The 19874-nt window shown below is 40.9% G+C and overlaps 1 protein-coding gene across 2 annotated transcripts; it reads left to right on the forward strand.

Moving 5' to 3' along the window:
• Positions 1–1747: 1747 nt before the first annotated feature.
• ARHGDIB (Rho GDP dissociation inhibitor beta) lies at positions 1748–19790 on the forward strand. 2 transcript variants are annotated; one of them, XM_007196030.3, is made up of 6 exons: positions 1748–1882; positions 10894–11077; positions 11779–11862; positions 13766–13842; positions 17019–17082; positions 19108–19790. In XM_007196030.3, the coding sequence occupies exons 2-6, from the start codon at positions 10900–10902 to the stop codon at positions 19305–19307; spliced, it is 603 nt and encodes a 200-aa protein (XP_007196092.1). In that variant the 5' UTR covers positions 1748–1882; positions 10894–10899; the 3' UTR covers positions 19308–19790. The 2 variants fall into 2 exon arrangements, with proteins under 2 accessions (XP_007196092.1, XP_007196091.1); XM_007196029.2 differs by having other exon boundaries at positions 1874–2000.
• The last annotated feature ends 84 nt before the right edge of the window (positions 19791–19874 follow it).

A 19874-nucleotide genomic window follows, 5' to 3' on the forward strand; every position in this document is an offset into this window, starting at 1 on the left:
CTTTTTATGTTTTGTAAATAAGTTCATTTGTATCATTTTTTTAAGATTCCACATATAAGTGATATCATATGATACTTGTCTTTCTCTGTCTGACTTACTTCACTTCGTATGACAATCTCTAGGTCCATTCATGTTGCTGCAAATGGCATTATTTCATTCTTTTTAATGGCTGAGTAATATTCCATCATATATATATATACCATGTCTACATATACCTTCTACATATATATATATATACCATGTCTTCTTTATCCATTCGTCTGTCAATGGACATTTAGGTTGCTTCCATGTCTTGGCTACTGTAAATAGTGCTGCTGTGAACATTGGGGTGCATGTATCTTTTTGAATTACAGTTTTTGCTTTTTTTGGATATATGCCCAGGAGTGGGATTGCTGGATCATATGATAGCTCTACCTATGTTATTCTATGTTATTTTTCAATTGTCTGTCTCCCCTAGAGCATAAATTCCACAAGAGAGCAGAGATTTTGAGATTGTCTGCTGCCTACTGCTGTATCTAGATACCTGATATTTATAAACAGTGTATCTAGATGCAGTGTCTAGAACAACACCTGGAGGAATTATGTGCTCAAAAAATATTATTGAAAGAAGAAATATGTCCCTTCTTGAGAGCTCTGAGCTACAAACTTTACTATCTTCTGTGTAAATTAATATTTGCTTTTATTTATAATACGGTCAGATACTTTGTTTCAAAGGCTATGTTCTATCTACATCATTTTGAAATTTATAGACTAAATCTGTATTTGGTTTTCCTCACTTTTATTAATTTTAATTCTATACTGTTTTCCTTTTCAAATTTTTCTAGATTAATCTCTTTTCTCCCATCAAATGACCACCACCTCCTTATTTATTTCAGTTCCATTGACTAAGGATAAGATCTAGCTGGTGGCATCAATTTACTAAATGAAGTGAACAAAATGCACTACATTTAAATGACTACAAAATAAATGTCAGTTTCTCCAAATATATTTGCATAATTTGTCAGCTCTAAATATATTAGAACAATGTAAATACTGAATATTGAAATATTAATATAAATAAGCATTTATTATTAGCAGCAACAATGGAAATGTCTAGTGAAAATGTGGCTTGGGTGCTTTAAAAACTGCTTGTTCCCTCAAATGATTTAAATATGGCCTCTGCAACTTGTTCCCATTTAAATTACTTCACAAGCCATTTCCTCAAATAAGGTACAAAGTCAGTTTTAGCACTTGTTAAATTATAACAAGTTCTGAGTTAGAAGACTATGAATTAATGAAGTTTTATTTTGTAATCTACATTCCTAGGTTTAATCAAAACAGTGTTTTGGCTTCTTTTAATTTAAAAGAAAAATTAGTGAAAACTACAATAAATAACATTTGATGGTTTGTGCTGGAATACACGCTACATCTTGAAATTATGACCAACAAAACTCTAAAGCTCAGTTTGAGGACAAATTTTAAGATTTAGGGCTAAATACATGTAGTTAAAATTCATAATTTCCTAGCACCCTGCATTCACTGCCAGCTAACTTTCAAAATATCTGGCTGATAAGGAAGCTGGCAGAGACCCCAAAGGAACAGAAGTTAGTGATACAAAGTAAGGCCTATGCGAATTTTCTGCTACTTGTTTTAGATTACTTGCCTCAGAAGCGTATGCACTGAAATGACTTGATTTTTAGACATAGCCACACAATTATTCATAGGACGCACAGTTATAAGCTCCAGACCCTTGTCTGCACACTCAGATATATCCGTGTTCACATGGGTGGCCGTGCTCTCACATGTGCCGTGAATTGTCAGGAATGCTGTTCAGAGTTGGCTGATCAAGAGATACACAGCGCAGAGGAACAGGATTTGAGACAGCCCAGGGTTTCCTCTTCAAGTAGGTTTAAAACTTTTTTTTTTTTTTCTCACAACTTCCTTCCTGTTCTAACTGCCAGTACTCAGAAGTCAGCCTTGAGAGACAGAGGCACCCAGGACGGAGACGTGAACCCCTGAATGTAAGTTGAAATACCTTCAGGGTAGGGGAGGCTACAGGTGAGCACAGACAAACGGAGGAATCTCTACACCAGACGACAGTCCTCTACGGTTTATTTTTTTGAGAGGGGCTGTGCCTCTTTAAAACAAACTTTATGAAAAGAAAGTACTAAGGAGGCTGCAGAGAAGGGGAAGTCAGAGCAGGGAGTGGCAGCAGTGACTCAGGCGAGGCACCTCGGTGAGGGAGGGTGAGTGCTGCAGCCCAGGAGATAAATTCTGGATGTCTTGGAAAAGGGCTCTGAGCGTAACCACTGGGTGTGCCTGGCCAGGTTCCTACAAGGTTGGAGCCGGCATCTGGCCAAGCTCAGAAGCAAAAAGACTGTAGATCCAAACTGATACGAAACGCGTTGGTAGATGGTGGGTTGGTGCTGGGGTGGAGATGTGTGGTTTCCTGTTTATAGGCAGACTTTAAAGAGACTGGTTGAAAAGAAAAAAAAAATGGTTCAAAGTTGTCAAGTATTAAGCTGTTTTCCACTGAAGAATTTTCTGGTGATATAAGAGAAATGCATAATGAAAGCCTCCCCTAGGGTACAGTGGGATTTAATTATCCGGGGGGTGGGGTGGAGCATGGCTATTCACTCATCCCTCTACAGGGATAGATGGCATTTCTACCACTAGCAAAAGCCAATGAGATGGGCAAAAAGATAAGTGCTGTTGTTGCCAAAGACCAGCTCTTTACCTCTGAGAGAACTAAAAGCAAACACAGAAGACACCAAACAATTTATTAAGAGATACATTCTAGAAAAATCCAAGTGGGCTCAGGGAGGACCCCCAGTCAGTGGGCCTTCAAAATGTCAGGGTCTGAATTTGGCAGCCACGAGAAGTGCTTTAGGTGTGACCTGAAATACTTTCTTCCTTTTTAGAGGATGTCCTAGGCAGCATGTTTCAGAAAGTGGTCTGTAATTAAACTCTGGACCTAGGGTAACTTGTGGCATGGGTCTGATAAACTCTGAGCTGTTCTGCTCAGGGTGGAGGAAAGCAGATTGCTCCTACATGGAGGTCCCATAGTCGCCCCTTCACGTAGAGACCAAGAACCACTGAATTCAGGGTTAGCATGTTGGAGCTGCAGCGCAGGAATGATCAAGCAAAGGAAATCAAGCGGTCTGTGCTGGCCCCAGAGAGTTCAGTCGTAGGCAACCATCATTCACCCTCGCCATTGCTTTGTCTCATTACATTTATAAGGAAAGATCCCTCCCAAATCCAGATATGACACAGGCATAGTAAGATCGTCTTATTATTTCCTGAGATGTGTGGACTTCTGAGAGAATAGTTCATTCCCCATCCATACCACACAGATCCAGCACGCATGGAATAACCAGGTTACAGCCGAACAAAGGCTGGCATCTTCCAGGCATTGGAATTTGGTCCTTATTTGGGAGACCGTGAGTTTGTCCCTCAGGAAGTATCCTCTGAGCAATGTCAAGGTTCTGTTTTCAGTGGAAGCTCGGAACAGCAGAGTCAATCTGATGGAAAGATGAGGGCCCCGACCAATTCATGGGAGCACAATAAATTCCAGACTTCAGCTGGCAGGAAGAGAGGTGCCTTGGGGGGAGTAAAAATTAAGCAGATAGAGAAAGAGAAACAACTTACGTGGAGGGCCTTCTACGTGTCAGGTCTGGTATGAGAAATTTATAAATCTGAACTCTGAGAGGACACAGTGAGGGCAGGACGGCTCAGAAGTGTTCAATGACTTGGCTAAGGTCACACACTGGTGCAAAAAAGAACCAGTAGCTACAATGCCTCACAGGGACATTTTAGGAAATGCCCATGGAAGAAATATTCTTTAATCCCACATTCTGAGCATCCTTGTTCCTGGGTCAGTGTTACTGTCACCCAGGATCTTGCGTTAGAGCCCATACTGGCACCCCCAGAGATGGGTCTCATGTTACTCCTGAAGCTTCGACATTTATCCATTCAATGAAGAATCACTGAGTCCCTCCCTGCTGGTTTGCACACACTCTGGTTTCCACAGCCAGAGCTGGTAAAAATTCACTTGGGTTTTCTTAGAGGCGCTGATATTCACCAATTGTGCTTATAAAAATCGTGTCTACTTCTGTCTAACTTTTCATGCTTAATTTATAACCTCTGTGAATGGATCGCGTAATTGCAGTGTAGTCTTTTGCCCAATAATGGCTGCCTGAATGCAATTTTCTTTGAGCATTATTTCAAATGAATGTTTGTGGAAGTAGGGTGACTTCACACAGTAGAGGCTCAGGAAAGTTGAATGCATCCGCTGAGTTCTCTCTCCTTTTGCATGTGAATCTGGGTGTCCACGGGGCATTGGTGCTAGGACCACCTGTCTTCTTCCTTGATACTAAAATCCACGGATGCTCTGAGTCCCGTGCCCTCAGTATCAGCAGAGGACCAACTGTACTATGAAAGTCCAGGAAGGAATGATGTATTATTTCTTGGGAAATAATTATTTCAAGGGAAATGTTAAAGAATTCTGCTTCTAGGAATCTGTACCCTCCTCTGATTGATCTTGATGTTTATTGTATGTAACAAGACACTGTCCTCTCAGGCATTGGGTTGGTTCCTCTTATCCAGCACTGAAGTTTCAGATGTTCTTGGTGGGGCGGAGGTGGTAGAGAGCAGCTCTGAGAAGCCCTGGAAGAACCAATTCCTCTAGGTCACTAGGGAATAGTGACACACCAGAAAGGAATCCAGAACCAAGACAACTTCTGGTGTCCTGAAGGATAAACTTGGATTCCCCCAAATGAGCCGAATTACCACGTGGGCAGCAAGGAAGACCCAAATCCTCCTCAACTAGCTCTGAGATGGTCCAGCTCTCCATGACCCGCTGTAAAGCTACAACCCCAGATTTGGGGAAAGTGGGCATATCCTGGACATCGGGAAGTGAAGATGTCAAGGATGAAAGGGAATGCTGATGCTTTCATAGGTACTTCTCTGATGGGAATCCCCTACTTCTGTTACTTCCACATTTCTCTCTCTCTCTCCCTCAACTTTACTCTTTTATCTAATACTCCCGGCCTGTGCATCTAGAAGCATGATCTGGCAACTTTGGGGCATGAGTTAAGTCTCCACTGTACTTTGCTCCAGAGCCAGAGGGAATTCTCTCCATTAGCTGCGCCTGTGTCTCCTGTCATTTCCCATCATTCACAGAGTGACCCCTGGCTTCACTTATGAAAGAGAGCAATAAATAGAATCTAAAATTAAATTGCTTTTTAAATAAATATAATAGTGACAGTCCCATTTTACAGCTGACTCAGTTCATAAACAATCCTTGCAATTCCCAGAACTTCTTGTCTCTTTCCTACTCCTCAAAGAGACAAAATCTATTTTTAAGAAGGAAGGAGAGGACCTTGTCAACACTGCAGATCCAAAAGAAAGCATTGGTGTCTGGCAGCCAGTTACCCTGGTGAAGCTGAAACTGTAGCAAAACAGACAGCTTCACCAGGAAGGGAGGAGAGGAAGGGAACAGAGTGTTATTGAGCATCTACTATTGACCAGGATAGTCCAAGAACTTTTCATGTTTTCTCCCACTCTTCAACCCTGTAAAGAAAGATTATTATTCCCACTTTACTGGTGGAAAAACTTGGGCTCAATGAGGTTAATAACTGGCTTAAGTCCCATAAAAAGTCAATCGTGGATACACATTTTGAATTTCTGGTCCATTGGTCTCGAAGCTCAAGTTCCAGGAGACATACAGGGTCATCTTTCTATGAATTAACCAGGTGATTTGTTTCATCTAAACTCAAGAGTTTTATGTTTTCTTGCCCTCCACTTATTTAGAACTGCATTAATGGACCAGAAGAGTGTGCTCCATCCTGGAGACTGGTAAATTCTTAAGTGCATTTCACTTTCAGTGTCTTGGAAATTTCACTGAATTTGTAAACAAAAACACTGATTTGTGCTATGTTATACTCATGCCATGAGTACCCACCCTAATTTAATTTGGCATTTTAATTGAGCCTGAGAGGATTAAGTTCCTGCCTCAGCTCATCTAAAGCTTGGCACTGTTTCACTGAATACTAAACATGGGTGTGTGAGGGTTTGCTGTGAAAATTCACATGTGTAGGCATCTGTGAAGCAGGAAATAGATAACTAGAGTGGTGAGCACATAAAAAAAAAAAAGCGTGTGTGCTTTGGGGCCTTATGAAATCTAAAATTGATAATTCTCCAGTTCACTTCTACTGTGTAAAGAACCAAAGTCAAAAACAACCTACAAAGAAACAAACAAACAAAACAACCCTGCTCTTTGTGGAACAGGGGGTGAGCTGCAGAGGGAGGGGAGCGGACCCCAACAAGAACGTTCTATGCTCATGGGCTGGGTTCTCCCCAACCTCACCTCCGCTTCCTCTTTCCCTTTCTTGTTTTACAGGCTTCTTTAACTTAAGGAGCATTAGGGTCATTGAATTATGAAGGGGTCTCTGAGATCTTTTAACGCAACGATTTCATTTTGCAGAGGCCAAAACTGGAGGAGAGGTTCAGTGACTTGCGCAAGGGGACATGGAGCCTAGTTGCACCGAAACCCTCTTTATGTGACACTTCCCTGACTTGCTAAAGCCGCCCTGCAGAGTTTTGCAAAGCAGCACTTACCTCTGCCTGTGCACCCCCCGGGGAGATTCCCACGATGACCAACGAGCTCTCCAGAGCTCTCCAGTTTCATTATTACTTCTTAATAAAGACAGCTGGAGCGACAGAGCGTTGAGCCTCAGGTCAGACCACCCGGGCTCAGATATTCATTCTGCCGCTTACACAACAAGTCTTCTTGGGCAAGTTACTTACCTCACCTTTAGTTTCCTGATCTGTAGAAGGGAATGATGATAACGGCCGTCCTTAGGGTTGTGGTGAGGACTAAATGAGATAATCCTCAAGACAGCATTTAGCACTATGTGTGATAACTGTTAGAATTATTATCATCAATTACAAAACCAGCTGTTCTTTAGATGATGAGATTAGAAAAAAGTCTGGAATTTCCATAAAATTCCTATTCTTACTTCAGCAACACCCATAAAATGGAAAAGAGAAAAATGAGGGAGTTCCCTGGTGGCCTAGTGGTTAGGATTCCAGGCTTTCACTGCCATGGTCCGGGTTCAACCCCTGGTCAGGGAACTGAGATCCTGCAAGCTGCACAGTGTGGCCAAAAAAAAAAAAAAAAAAAAAACAGTAAAAATTATTAAAAAAAAAAAAAAAAGGAAAATTGTATTTGTAGTTCAATATACACACACAGGTAGTCTGGGAAACCATTGTCAAGATATATAAACCAGTTGGGGCTTTGGGAGAATCTGAAGTTCCCCGGAAATGAACTGTGAAATTGAAAACGTAGGCTCTTTGGGGAATTCACATAAATTTGAAATAGTAACACAGAGGTAGGTAGTCTCTTATATACACTGGTGAAATAAGGTAACTGAATGGCAATTTAGCTGACACTTGACTACAGGTAAAGGCCTTAGAAAAGGAAAGCACCTAGAGATGGTCTGCCCTAACCCCTCACTTCCCAAGATGAGGAAACGAAGATCACAGCAGTTGGAACATTTGCTCACAGGGTTACAGCTAGTTAGTGGCAAAGCCAGAATGAGAACTCATGCATGATGAGGCCTAGTTCAGTGAGGGAATAATTATCCAATATCAAATAGATTGACCCAGAACTCTTCCCTAAAACTGCCCCCTGTGCACCGTCGCTCTTCTGCTGGGTTTGTGGTCAGATCCAGATGTTAGCTGGTATCTTCTCCTGCTTCTGAGGGCCAACGTTTCAGGTTCACAGACAGGATCCTTGGCTTGAGGCTGAGTTGTGCCATTGGTCTGGCCAGGCTTCGGCGACAAGCAAGCTTCCCCTTTAACACTCAACGCTCTGCTTCACTGTTTCCAAAAGTTACAGTTTCAAGGTCATGTTCTTAATCATGGACTTCAGTAGAATCTACAAAGGACTTTAGGAGTCCATGAACCCCTGTACTGCATGCACAGTTTCATGGACTTTTTCCTTTTTTCCTTTTATAAGGACCGTGACCCTTACCCGATTTTTAAAGAGCTTTGTAATCTCCAAAAAGATTAAGAACCATCAGTCAAACGAGCTGGGCTTTTTTGATATGGCTAGATTGCTCTTCCTCCAGCGTTTTCTCCACTTTGGAGAATAACTTAAATATCAGTATGTGCTAAAGTACAGTGTCTTGTAAATACTAGATGCTCATCAAATATTTGTGACCTCAATTTTGCTTTTAAAAGGCCTTTCCCTGAGAAGTGGTTTCCAGTCTTTTATTTGCCATATTATAACATTTTCATCTTTTCTTCCAATCAGCTCTCCAGAGTGAACTGGTTTGGGGTCATCTGACTTCATATCTCTTTTTTTTTATGCTATATAATTAGACCAAATTATTTTCATGTAGTCCCGAATTTCCTCCTTTTGACTTCCACAATTTCATATAGTAATCCCACATTATCCTCTGTTCTTCAATGTCTTTAAATAAATTTTTGGCTCATTTTTATAGAGCAACTATTGTATCTGCAATGAATCAAGGAAATTTAAAAGTGACACAAGTCTCAGATTCACTAATGAAAAGATCAAGCTCTAGATGACAGTTAAATTGACTTGTCAATGATTACAGTGTGAGAAGTTAGCAAATGCTGTCCTAGACCAGATCTTTCTCTCTCTCTGTCTCTGTCTTTCTGTCTCTGTCTCTATCTCTCTCACTCTCCTTTCAAAATTGAGATTGGAGGGTGCAGAATTACAATTCCCTAGGTTATTAAAGTCACCTTGATCTACTGTGATGTCATCATCTCATGGTCAAACTTCAAGCACATGACTTGTTAGAACCAAGCGATATATTCCAGAAAGTCCTGCCTATGGGGATTGAGATGCTTTCATCTGTAGATAGCTTTACTGATGCTCTGTCTGCAGGTTTCTTATGTGACCTCTACCCTGGATATCTGGTCAGGCTCCAGAGGAGAACCTGTCTCATCTGATTAGTTTCCTCTGGGTTGCTCTTTATGTGTGGCTTAATGGTTGTCCTTAAACTACCCACAACCTACGACCTCCACCCACTGCATCCTTCATTGTTTTTCCAACCAGTTCATTCACTTTCCCTGAGTGTTGTTTGTAACATGAGTTGAGTTAGTCACTCTGTTTATTGTGATCTTCTCTAGAGGCTCAACTCTGAGTGGAGCTGGTTCTGTAGCTGAAGCAAGAGTTGCCATAGGAACAGGCCTACATGCTTCCTTCCTACACAGGAAGCGGACCTGGGCATTGCAATACTGTTTTCAGAGTTGATCAGGAGTCACAGTGTTTGGCTTGTTATTTTGCTGGAAGAGGATTGATGAGCCAGGAGATATGATTTCTTTTCCTTTCCTTTTTTTATTCTGTTAAAACTGCTTTTGTTTGGCTTCACTTCCAAATTATTTTTCTTCCTGTTGCCAGTAATAGTGACATTGAGACTCAAAACCATAACTGATTTTGGCCAGACACAGCTTCAATCTCAGGGGACTTTATAGAGATTTGAAGAGTCACTCAGGATGAGATGTGATAGGTATTTTCTTAGTGTTCTGCCACTTCCGAGCACTAAAGCCTTTACCCAAGACAGGGAGGAGAGTTACCCTCAGAGCAGAACAAAAGGAAATCAGGACATTATCTCCTTCTCCAAATATCTCCCTTGTTTCCCCAAATAGCTCCATTGCTGCCAGCCATGGGGCCTGAAATTCTTCCAGTAGAGATTTCTTCCTCTTTATTAAGACATGGCATCTCACCCAGCTATGTGAACTTGGGCAGTTCTCTTAACCTCTGGGTTTCAAGGTTCTCAATGATTAAATTAGGGTTTGGAATACATTACCTCTAAGGTTCATTTCAGCTCTGAAAAGCTCTGACTATATGCCCTAAGAGGAATAATTTTTAAATTTATTATTCATTCATCAACACTTAAGTGTGAATAATTTTATTAGATCTTCCCTCAATGTTTTAACACAAAACAAGTAAATATAAATGATGATGGAAGAAGACAGACCCCAGAGTATGCCCGGGCGAGGTCTTAGAGCATAAGGTCAGGGGAAATCTCGAGAGGGTAGAGAGGTACTAAATGGGAAGTGGAAATGGATAGAAGGTACTAAAGACACAGTTACAATTTGTCTGGAGGAATTTAGAGTCCTTTGCTATTTTGTGTCATTTCCAAAGAACAGAAGATCTTTATATAGAGAACCTATTAAGTCAATGAATGAACACTTATAAAATGGCTGAACTATTCCAGTGTCTTGGGAAATTCAAGAGAAACACAACACTTAGTACCTGCCCTCAAGGAATTATTAGCAGTGTGGGGTGAAAACCAATCAGACACTCAGGCAGGTATCACAGGGACCTACAACTTCTCAGGAGTTACCTTTGAGCTCTTGCAGGAGTTCAGGGAAAGATTCAATGAATGGGAAAGAGCTAACTTTTTTTAGCACGTACTTGAAACCATCATAACTGGGATTGTACACCCTGAGCACTTTGACACTGGCAAGGCTGGCTGGATTTGGAGGACTGTGATAATTTCTATAAGTATATGAACTAGGGCCGCTCATTATTGTCCGGGGCAGCTTGTGCTATGTTGTTTCACTTGTTTTACAGAACTCCCAAAGAGTTACTTATTTTCTGTCAGTTTCATTCAGCAAACGGGAGGGACCCATCACAGTGTGGTAACATTCAGGCATGTCAAAGGAAAGCCTGGAATGCATTATATTCTTATTTTGTGAACTAGAATGAGGCTGAATTAGCGGAAAATCTGGAAAATCACTGACAATTGCACAAGTTCATTCTGGCAAAAATAATGCTAAGAACAGCCCGACAAACATCGTTCATATCCACTGACTTTTGGCTAATAGACCGTCATCTCTCTCTCTCTTTCTTTCTCTCCCTCCCTCTCTCTGTAGATCAAAATGACTGAAAAGGCCCCAGAACCACACCTGGAGGAGGAGGAGGAGGAGCTGGATGGCAAGCTCAATTACAAGCCTCCACCACAGAAGTCCCTGAAGGAGCTGCAGGAGATGGACAAAGATGATGAAAGTCTAACTAAGTACAAGAAAACGCTCCTGGGGGACGGTCCTGTGGTAGCAGGTGTGTGTGTGCGGAGATGGCGGGCAGGTGGAGGGGCACTGACAAGGCAGACATTTCAGCTACTCAGGAGCAGTTGCAAAGGAAAGCGTACCAAGTGCTTCCAGGGTTAAGCGAGTGAGGTGCAATCTCTATGTGCCGAATCAAGTTATGGACCAGATAATTATGTTTACTTTTGAGATAAGGTGCAAGTTGACATTGAAATAGATAAAAATAACACATAGGGAGGGTTTAGAAGGAATTTCAGACTACCACTCAGAATTGCATTTTCTCCACGATTGTTCACATTCTCTCTCTTTCTTCTCTTTCTCCTTCTCATTCCTTACCTAAATAACCATCTCTTCCACATACACATATGCAATGGCGGACTAAGACATGGTCCAAAGATATGGATGGGCCGTGACTAACCAACAGAGTACCCATAGCCACTCAGGAAATGTCTGCTATTGATGATTGAGATGGACCTACAAGTACCTGAAGCAGAAATAGCATCACTGGAATTTATAAGGCCACTAAGACCAAGAATGGTGAATCTGCCACTTCCATTTCTATTTCTCCTCCAGATGGAGATATCCTTTTTCTTTTTTATCTTTCTCTCCTACTTGAAATGCACACACACACACACACACACACACACACACACACACACACACAGTGCGTAAATACCTCCTCTCTGTGCTTACATTCCCTTTTGAATCCTGCAGACCCAACAGCCCCCAATGTCACTGTCACCCGTCTTACCCTGGTTTGTGAAAGTGCCCCAGGACCAATCACCATGGACCTCACTGGTAAGTGGACACATCTTTTTTGTTCAGTGGGGCCTAATGGCATCACTGGGTAAACTGGTTTTTGTCCTCTGTCCCAGCAAAAAAAAAGAAAAATCCTAGTAAAGTGAATTCTAGTAAGGTATGCTGAGACCAGTTCACAAATCATAGTTTTCACAGTATTTACTGTGTTTAATGAAAAGCCCAATCTCTGTCTCTAGTTGAAAAGGGGTCAGGTGTAAGTACTGGATATAGCTACCTATATCATATTTATTTCAGATTTTTATCTCCACATGGTAGCAGGAGAATTACTATTTGTGTAAAAAGACTGCTGATGGAAATGTTAAGGAGCAAGCTGTATGCTTCTGAAATGGTAATATTTATACAATCTAAACATCAGAGAAAATATTGACCTTACATCAGCTACAGAACTTACCTGAAGACAGGAAGCAATCTAAGACCTCCTGAATAATGCTAGGAATTCCACTGTTAAATAAACATTATTTAACTTAAAGCTCTGATTCTTTTAAAGAAGCAACTTCCCCCACTAAAGATATACAAATTAACATGTTATTTTCTTTCACTTTATTGTGACAAGGGTCAAGTCCTTTCCTGAGACTTAGGTCTGAAGGAAATGAGGAGAGACGGGGAAGGTGGGTGATTTGGGGAAAATTGGCAACTGGGAGGAATGAGGAAAGGGCCACCGAGCTAGGGGTTGGGGGCATGAAAGGCAGGTCTTTAGTAAAAAACAAAAAATTATTACCAGATTCAAAACATGGACTCATGAGACAGAATAAAGCATGACTCTAGAACAGTAGGCTTAGCAACAAGGTGGTTCCCCTCACACAGGACACATCCACTCTTTACCTTATATGGGCTTTTTGTCAGAGAGAGGAAATTGGAGGCTAAGACACACTTCCTATTCAACCGAAATCATTAGAGCACACATTCAACTACCTCCATGTTCTAGCATCTCTCCAAGAGAGAAACTCTCTCTCATCGGACCTCAGACCTCTTCCTGTGCGAAATTGCGTAAAGTTACCAGGTACAACCGTCATTTTGCAAGATAAGGTCTGAATTAGTGCTAAAGAAACCTGCTCTGTTCAGAAGGGCTTGATGATATTGCAGGGAAAACTTGGTCTCTGTCCTCTTTTCCCAGCAGCAAGAAAACCAAATTCAGTTTTCTGTCACAAAAAAGCTATGGAGGTGAATCCCAGATGTATACATAGGATTCTGGTACCAACTCTGTACATGAAGCAGCTGCACAGAACTGTGCAAAACACAGACACACACACACACACACACAGTCACCCCGAATGTCAAATTATACAGGATCACATTGGGAGAGGAGCAGAGAAAAATCACCTCTCTAACCAGGGTACAGGAATTAGGGGCAGGTCTGTTTTATGGATCCTGAAGCTTTTATAACTTAAGTGATGTTTCCTTTTCCTTAAGAAAAATGATATGAAATTGCAAATGCAAAAGCAAAATTAAGTACAAAAGTGAATTTTTTTTTAGAATGATAAAAAGGAATCAAATGAGTAATTTTATAAAGCTAGAAAACACCACAAATGCTAACAAATCTCCAAAAACAAATAGCTGGCACTCATAAAATATTTTTCTCCTATTTCTTTATTTGTGGGGTGGGGGCAGAGTCTTTAACCATAATGTCTTACATATTCTTAAGGTTGCAGTCAAACTTGGGGAAAAGCTCTACCACATTTCTTTCACATCTGGCTGCAAGATTTCAGGCATTTCAAATGTGTGTTTGTGCAGCAACTAATCTCAGACATTCTTTGACTTGAGGACCATGTGGATCATGTTGCTCTGAGGAGCCCAGCAAATGGCTCTGGAGCTTCAACTTCATTCATCTCCTTGTGAATGTCCTTCTGAGGAGAATTAACTGTTTCAAAATCCACTTCTACAGGGGATCTGGAAGCCCTCAAAAAAGAAACCTTTGTGCTAAAAGAAGGTGTTGAATATAGAGTCAAAATTAACTTCAAAGTAAGTATCTGGTTTTGTATGTTTTAATAAAGTTTAAATCCTTCCTATAATCAGAGGAAGAAAAAATCAAATTCCTTGCATTATCACGTTGGCATACTTTTTGTTTATTTCTCTTTTTTCCCTAGACTGTCCTCTCCCCAATCCTGGGCTCTACCTGTTAAAGGTGCACCTTTGCTTCATGCCCTTTTTCCAGCCAGGACCCTTCCCTTGGACTCTCCCTTGATCACTGAAGCCAATGGGATCCCTCTCCTGGGACCTTCTAATACTCCCATCCACAAGACACACATTACTTTGTTTTATATCATTTGTATCATTTCTCCCCTATTCAGCCTAAACACCTTGAGATAGGGAGAGACTATCTATCCCTTCTTTGCAATATTTCAAGCAAAACTTTGTAAATGGTAGATATTTCATGACTATTTATTGAGAAATAGATAAATGAATGAATAAATTCATAGGAAAAGAAAATAGAACAGCTAGAGCCTCAGCTCTAATTGCTCAAGGATATATAAATCCAGGGGGTGTGGTCCTTGGTAAATAACTGGAAATTACAACTTAGTTGTAGAGCAGGTAAAGAAGTAAGAGCAAAACTAAATAGGAGATAAACTGACATAGAATGAATAGGCCCATATCCCAGTGAGCAGCCAAAATCAAGGAGAAAAGTAACCTTGACTTTGAAAACAAATGAGTTAGAAATTCACTGTTTGCATTTAATTGTTTATATGTGCCTTGGTTGCCCCTCACTCCCACTTGGTCACTTCCTCCAGGGCTTGGGCTCCACCAACAAAGACCCCATCTGCCCTCTCTATTTGCACACCAGCCCTTCTTTCTCCAAGGTTCAGGATATGATTCAGGGTCCATAGACAATCATTCCCCACCACATACAAATATGCCTCAAAATAATTTTCCTTCTGAAAATATTTGTTGATGCCTACTCTATAATAGACACTCTATAATAGTCACTTACTTGTTTCCTGTATTTATTACTAAAGCACCTGAGAGTTTAGTAAGGCATTGTATCCAAATATGCTTCAAATGAGTTTCACATCAGTCTAATTTCGAATCATTAATGCTACTGCCTTAATTTTTCAATTTAATAAGCAGTTGGGATTGACACATACACACTTATACATATAAGACAGATAACTAATAGGAACCTGCTGTATAAAAATAAATAAATAAAATTCAAAAAGAAAATGTTGATGTGAATAAGATGAGAAGGAAAGGTCTGGTACATGGGCTTCTGCCATGGGTGGGAAGGCCGGGGTTGGGTCCTCGGCAGTCAGGGTTACACATGAAGGCGATGGAGGAGGTGGGCACAGAAAGCAGTTTTCAAGTCCCATCCACTTCAGAGATTTGGCCTTGTCTCTAACAGGGAAAGATCACTCTCTATGTGTAACCCACATAAAGTCGAACTGCCCTGTGGCCTGTCCCAGCGTGGATCGAGGAAGAAACACCAGTCCAAAACTGAAAATATGTAATTGGAAAGTGATTTAAATCTTTACTGATGTCTCTTGCAAAATGTCCAAGAAAGTTTGCATTCATAACACCAGCAACACATCCTAGAATCCTCTTTCATTATCTCTCTTAGTTGCTCTCAAAGTTCTTCTCTTTCTTCCTCAAAACTTAACAACACTCTCCGAAAACTGGGATGGTTCTTTTAGTTTCTCCCCCTTTTCCTTCTGCCTCTCAAGGAGATGTGGTATATGTGATTTCCATGGCTCTCGCTTTTACTCATGCCCCCAGTAAACTGTCTTTTCCTGGGGTGGAAAAGACAATTGGGAGGGATGTGCAGGCAGAGGAAGAGAATAGCTAGGAATATTTATACTTTTCTTTTGTCTGTCTCAACCATATTTATATTAAATGAACACTCTATGCAACATTAGAAAAACAGGAGTCTCTTTATTTTGAAGCCCTTATTTACTACTCTGCCACCATTCCTGTGTTTTGGTCTTTTAACCACCAGACCACATCTTCTACTAGGCCCAGAAGACCAGCTTAGAGACTTCTAGAAAGATACATTCATTTTTCCTATTTCTATGAGTCACATGTGGAAGTCAGAGGAATTAGAAAGTTTGGGTTTCGTTTCATCACAGTTTCTTCAATGAAGCTGTTTTCATTCTGTCTGCTTTTGGTAGGTTTATGCTACAGATTTTACCGAGTGACAGTTTCAAACCTCAGCTGGCAGTATTCACTGCTATGCTACCTCACTGCCAACAAAACAAAATGTAGCACTGACAGATTGCTTTAACTATTCTGTCCAAAACAAAAAGGGAGTCCTACCTATTGTTGAGGAGAAACTATTTTTAAGATGCTTTAATTCTTATATCGGTGAACAATTAACCAAGCCATCCAGCTAATGCTGCCATGCCCACTTTAATTTGTTTGTATAAACATGACCACTGTATAAAATTAACAGAGAGACCAGTTCAGTCCTAGGTAGAATGAATCATGGAAAAACAAAGTGCTTGGGCTGTCTATATTTTCATTCTGCTTTAGTAAATTTTCTTTGAAAGGCTTGGGAAAGTGTCAAGATCTCAGACAACGTCTGAAAATGACAGTCATCCAAAATACTTGCCAGATGCAAATGGATTTCACCCATTATTTACATAGGGGGATGTTTTCCTGTGACCCATCTCCTCATCTCTAGACTCCAATCACAGTTACATTACAGGCAAAATCATCTTCTAGACCTGATTTTCCATTACGACTTTTCTCTGTTTGTTTTTCATATGCTAGATGGATCATTTCTGAAGTTAGGATTTTTCAGATATTTACACAATAGTTTCCATTGGTACCTTTGTAACCTAAAACAAGGGTGGTCTTCTGGCCAGTAATATCAGGGAGGGGGAGATCAAGACCATTCTCTGGACCATTGAGGAAGGAGAAATGTAATGAAGAATATTGAGACAATGTTGTAATTAACCATTCCCTCCCCGACACCAAAAATCACAGTATTAGACAGTTACAACCAGATTGGTAACGTTGAGTCTTGTGACCTCCTCTCTCCAATGTCTGCCTCATCACCACGCTAAAAGACAGTAGTAACTTATTCTGAACCAAATCTTCAGTCCTTTCATCCTCAGAGAAGCCTCAGCTAAGTAGGATCAGCATGAAAGATGAGGAAAAATGAAAGACCCTCTAATCTGAATCGCTTGGATCCTTCCCACCTACAGGTGAACAAGGATATTGTGTCAGGACTGAAATATGTTCAACACACCTACCGGACTGGGGTGAAAGGTAAAGTATCCATACTTTCCACTGTCCCAAACTCTGCTTCTCACTGACACTTAAACTTCAGGTTATTAGCAATTTTTAGTCCTAGACTCATTTAAGAATCTGATGACAGCTGTGGACACTCACCCTATGAAAGGCACACATATACTTCTGACCTACATATTAATGGCAAGTTCTATATTCAGGAAACTTAGTTAAGACTGGGTCAGCCACTAACCTTCAGCATTCAGCTTCTGGAATTCAACTTTATTACTTATGAAGGGGAAGAGTAACTAAGATAAGTTTGAATCAAAGTACATAAATGTACTCTTAAAATTAAAAAAAAAAAAAAGCAGTTCACAAGTATAAAACCTGGGTGTCAGAGAAATCCAAGATAGGAAAGACCTATCCAATGGGAGGTGGTAGCAGCATACAGGGGGCAGGTGGCGGGGCAGAGGGGTGGGAACAGTGCTGAATTTCATAAGCAAAGAAATAGAAAAAAGTACTCTTTCTAGAACTGAGAAAAGCTTTGTAACTGAAACAAATAATATCACATTACTTAACGTGCAGTTTTCTCGACAAGTTGTACCTAAGCGGTACATGCCATGGGAACCTGTCTTCAGTTGTCTTCCATTAATATGGGCAGGGAGAAGAGAAAGGTGGAAGGCTGATGGAAGCACTTGTAAGTTCCCTTTTACCTGAAGGTGTCAAACAGCATCCCCCAGAAGTGTGAAACAATAATGTGTAGGTCAGTTCCTCCAAATCAATCAATGAGGGCTAGGGAAGACATTGATCAATTTGCATGACATAAAGAACCACTCAGTGACTCAAATGCCACAGAAGATTGTTAACCTGAAAGATCTTGGTTGATCTTTCCAATACCTAGCCTCATGAAAAAATAGTTCAGTTTCCTATTTTCCTTTGGGCGTAAAGGCTGTGGTGCTTCACTGGGGCAAGAGGTCGATGACGTGTCTGTAGCTGTTCCTCCAAGCTTATTCAAAACAACAGCCAACTAAATGTCACCTGCCTGCCTACCTACCTTTACTTATACTTTCTAATCCCTACTATTCTTAATATATATCCCAGTTACCTATTAATAACTTTGGTTGGCTATTTTTACCATCTGTCCCAGTTCATCACTATTTTTTTTAACCAAATTATTGGTTTTTCCTTTTCATTTAATTATTCCATCCATGAATTCTGTTCATTCTGATCCCCAGCTGTTACCTTATCTCCTCCAACTGTTCATAGAATGATAGTTTGTAGACAGAAGATCCTTAAAGTTCATTATATAGAAAAGAAAGAGAGGCTCCAAAGTGTTAGGTAGTTGCAGAGCTGAAGCCAGAACTCAGGTCTCAACTAGTTTGAGATATTTTTTTATGGAGATATAATTGACATATAACATTGTATCATTTTGAGGCTTATAGCATAATGATCTGATATCTGTATATATTGCAAAATGATTACCAAAAGTTTAGTTAATACCCATCACCACACACAGTTACAATGCTTTTTTCTTGTGTTGAGAACTTTTAATATCAACTCTCTCAGCAACTTTCAAATATACACTAGAGTACGACTAACTATGGTCCCCATGCTGTACATTACATCCCCAGGACTTACTTATCTTATAACTGGAAGTTTGTACCTTTTGACCACCTGAGATTTTTTTTATGGTATAATCTGTTACATCTCCATAAAAAGAGTCTTGATCCCCATGGATTTAGGGCACTGATTCCCCACCTTCCTGAATCTCAAAATCAGCTGTGATGTGTTTTAAAGACACTGATTCTTGGGACCCCCAGCAGATCACTAACCTTTGGGAGTGGGTCAAAGAATAGTGTATTATTAAAAAGAACTCCAATTAAAAAAAAAATGTTTTTAAGAGAAAACAAAAAGTTGCCCCAGGTAAATCTGGTGTTTAGCCAGGATTGGAAACCATTGCTCTTGGCTTTGATCACAGTGAGCTGTGCTCCGAATTCTCCAGTGTGCAGTGTTTGTTTTCCCTCTACCAGGCTTTCACCCTAATGAACTTTTCTTTCTTCCCAGTGGATAAAGCAACATTCATGGTTGGCAGCTACGGACCTCGGCCAGAGGAGTATGAGTTTCTGACTCCAACTGAGGAGGCCCCCAAGGGCATGCTGGCTCGAGGCACTTACCACAACAAATCCTTCTTCACAGATGATGACAAGCACGACCACCTTACCTGGGAGTGGAGCCTGTCCATCAAGAAGGACTGGACAGAATGAGCACCTCTGCCCATCCCTTTCCCTACCTTTGCCGCCCAGAAGAGCCCCGTCCCTCCTCCCTGATCACAGCTGAGCCCCTTCTCCAGCAACCTCCACCTTCTCTTATCGCTGCATCCTCTCCCACACTGTCTCTCACAGTGGTCCCCCGAACAAGATGCTTAAAACCCAGGCTTTAATCCTGCCCCACCCTTCTGATCCCCTCTCATAGCCAGATCTCCCCAGTTCTCCATCCCAACAGACAATCATTTAATATTCGCTCTTTTATTCCCATTCGAGCAACTAGAGGCCAGGAAATGGGCAAACTAGCACTAACAGTCCTTTTGCCTGGGGTCCCTGTATCTCCTTCCCATCCCTGGATTCTCCTGTGGTTGCTGCTCGTTCACTGAAGGTCCCTAATCACATTCCCTGCCAACTGGGGTTCTTCTTTACTGGGAGACACTGTAAACAGCACAAGAGTAAAAGAATAAAACAGTTGTATGATCAGATTGAGACCCTCATTTCTTTGCTTTCTTCCTTCAAACAAATATGGTAACCGGATGGTTCCCATTCATGAGTTTCCTCAGAGGA

This window comes from Balaenoptera acutorostrata, chromosome 11, assembly GCF_949987535.1.
Source record: "Balaenoptera acutorostrata chromosome 11, mBalAcu1.1, whole genome shotgun sequence".
NCBI classification, from domain to species: Eukaryota; Metazoa; Chordata; class Mammalia; order Artiodactyla; family Balaenopteridae; genus Balaenoptera; species Balaenoptera acutorostrata.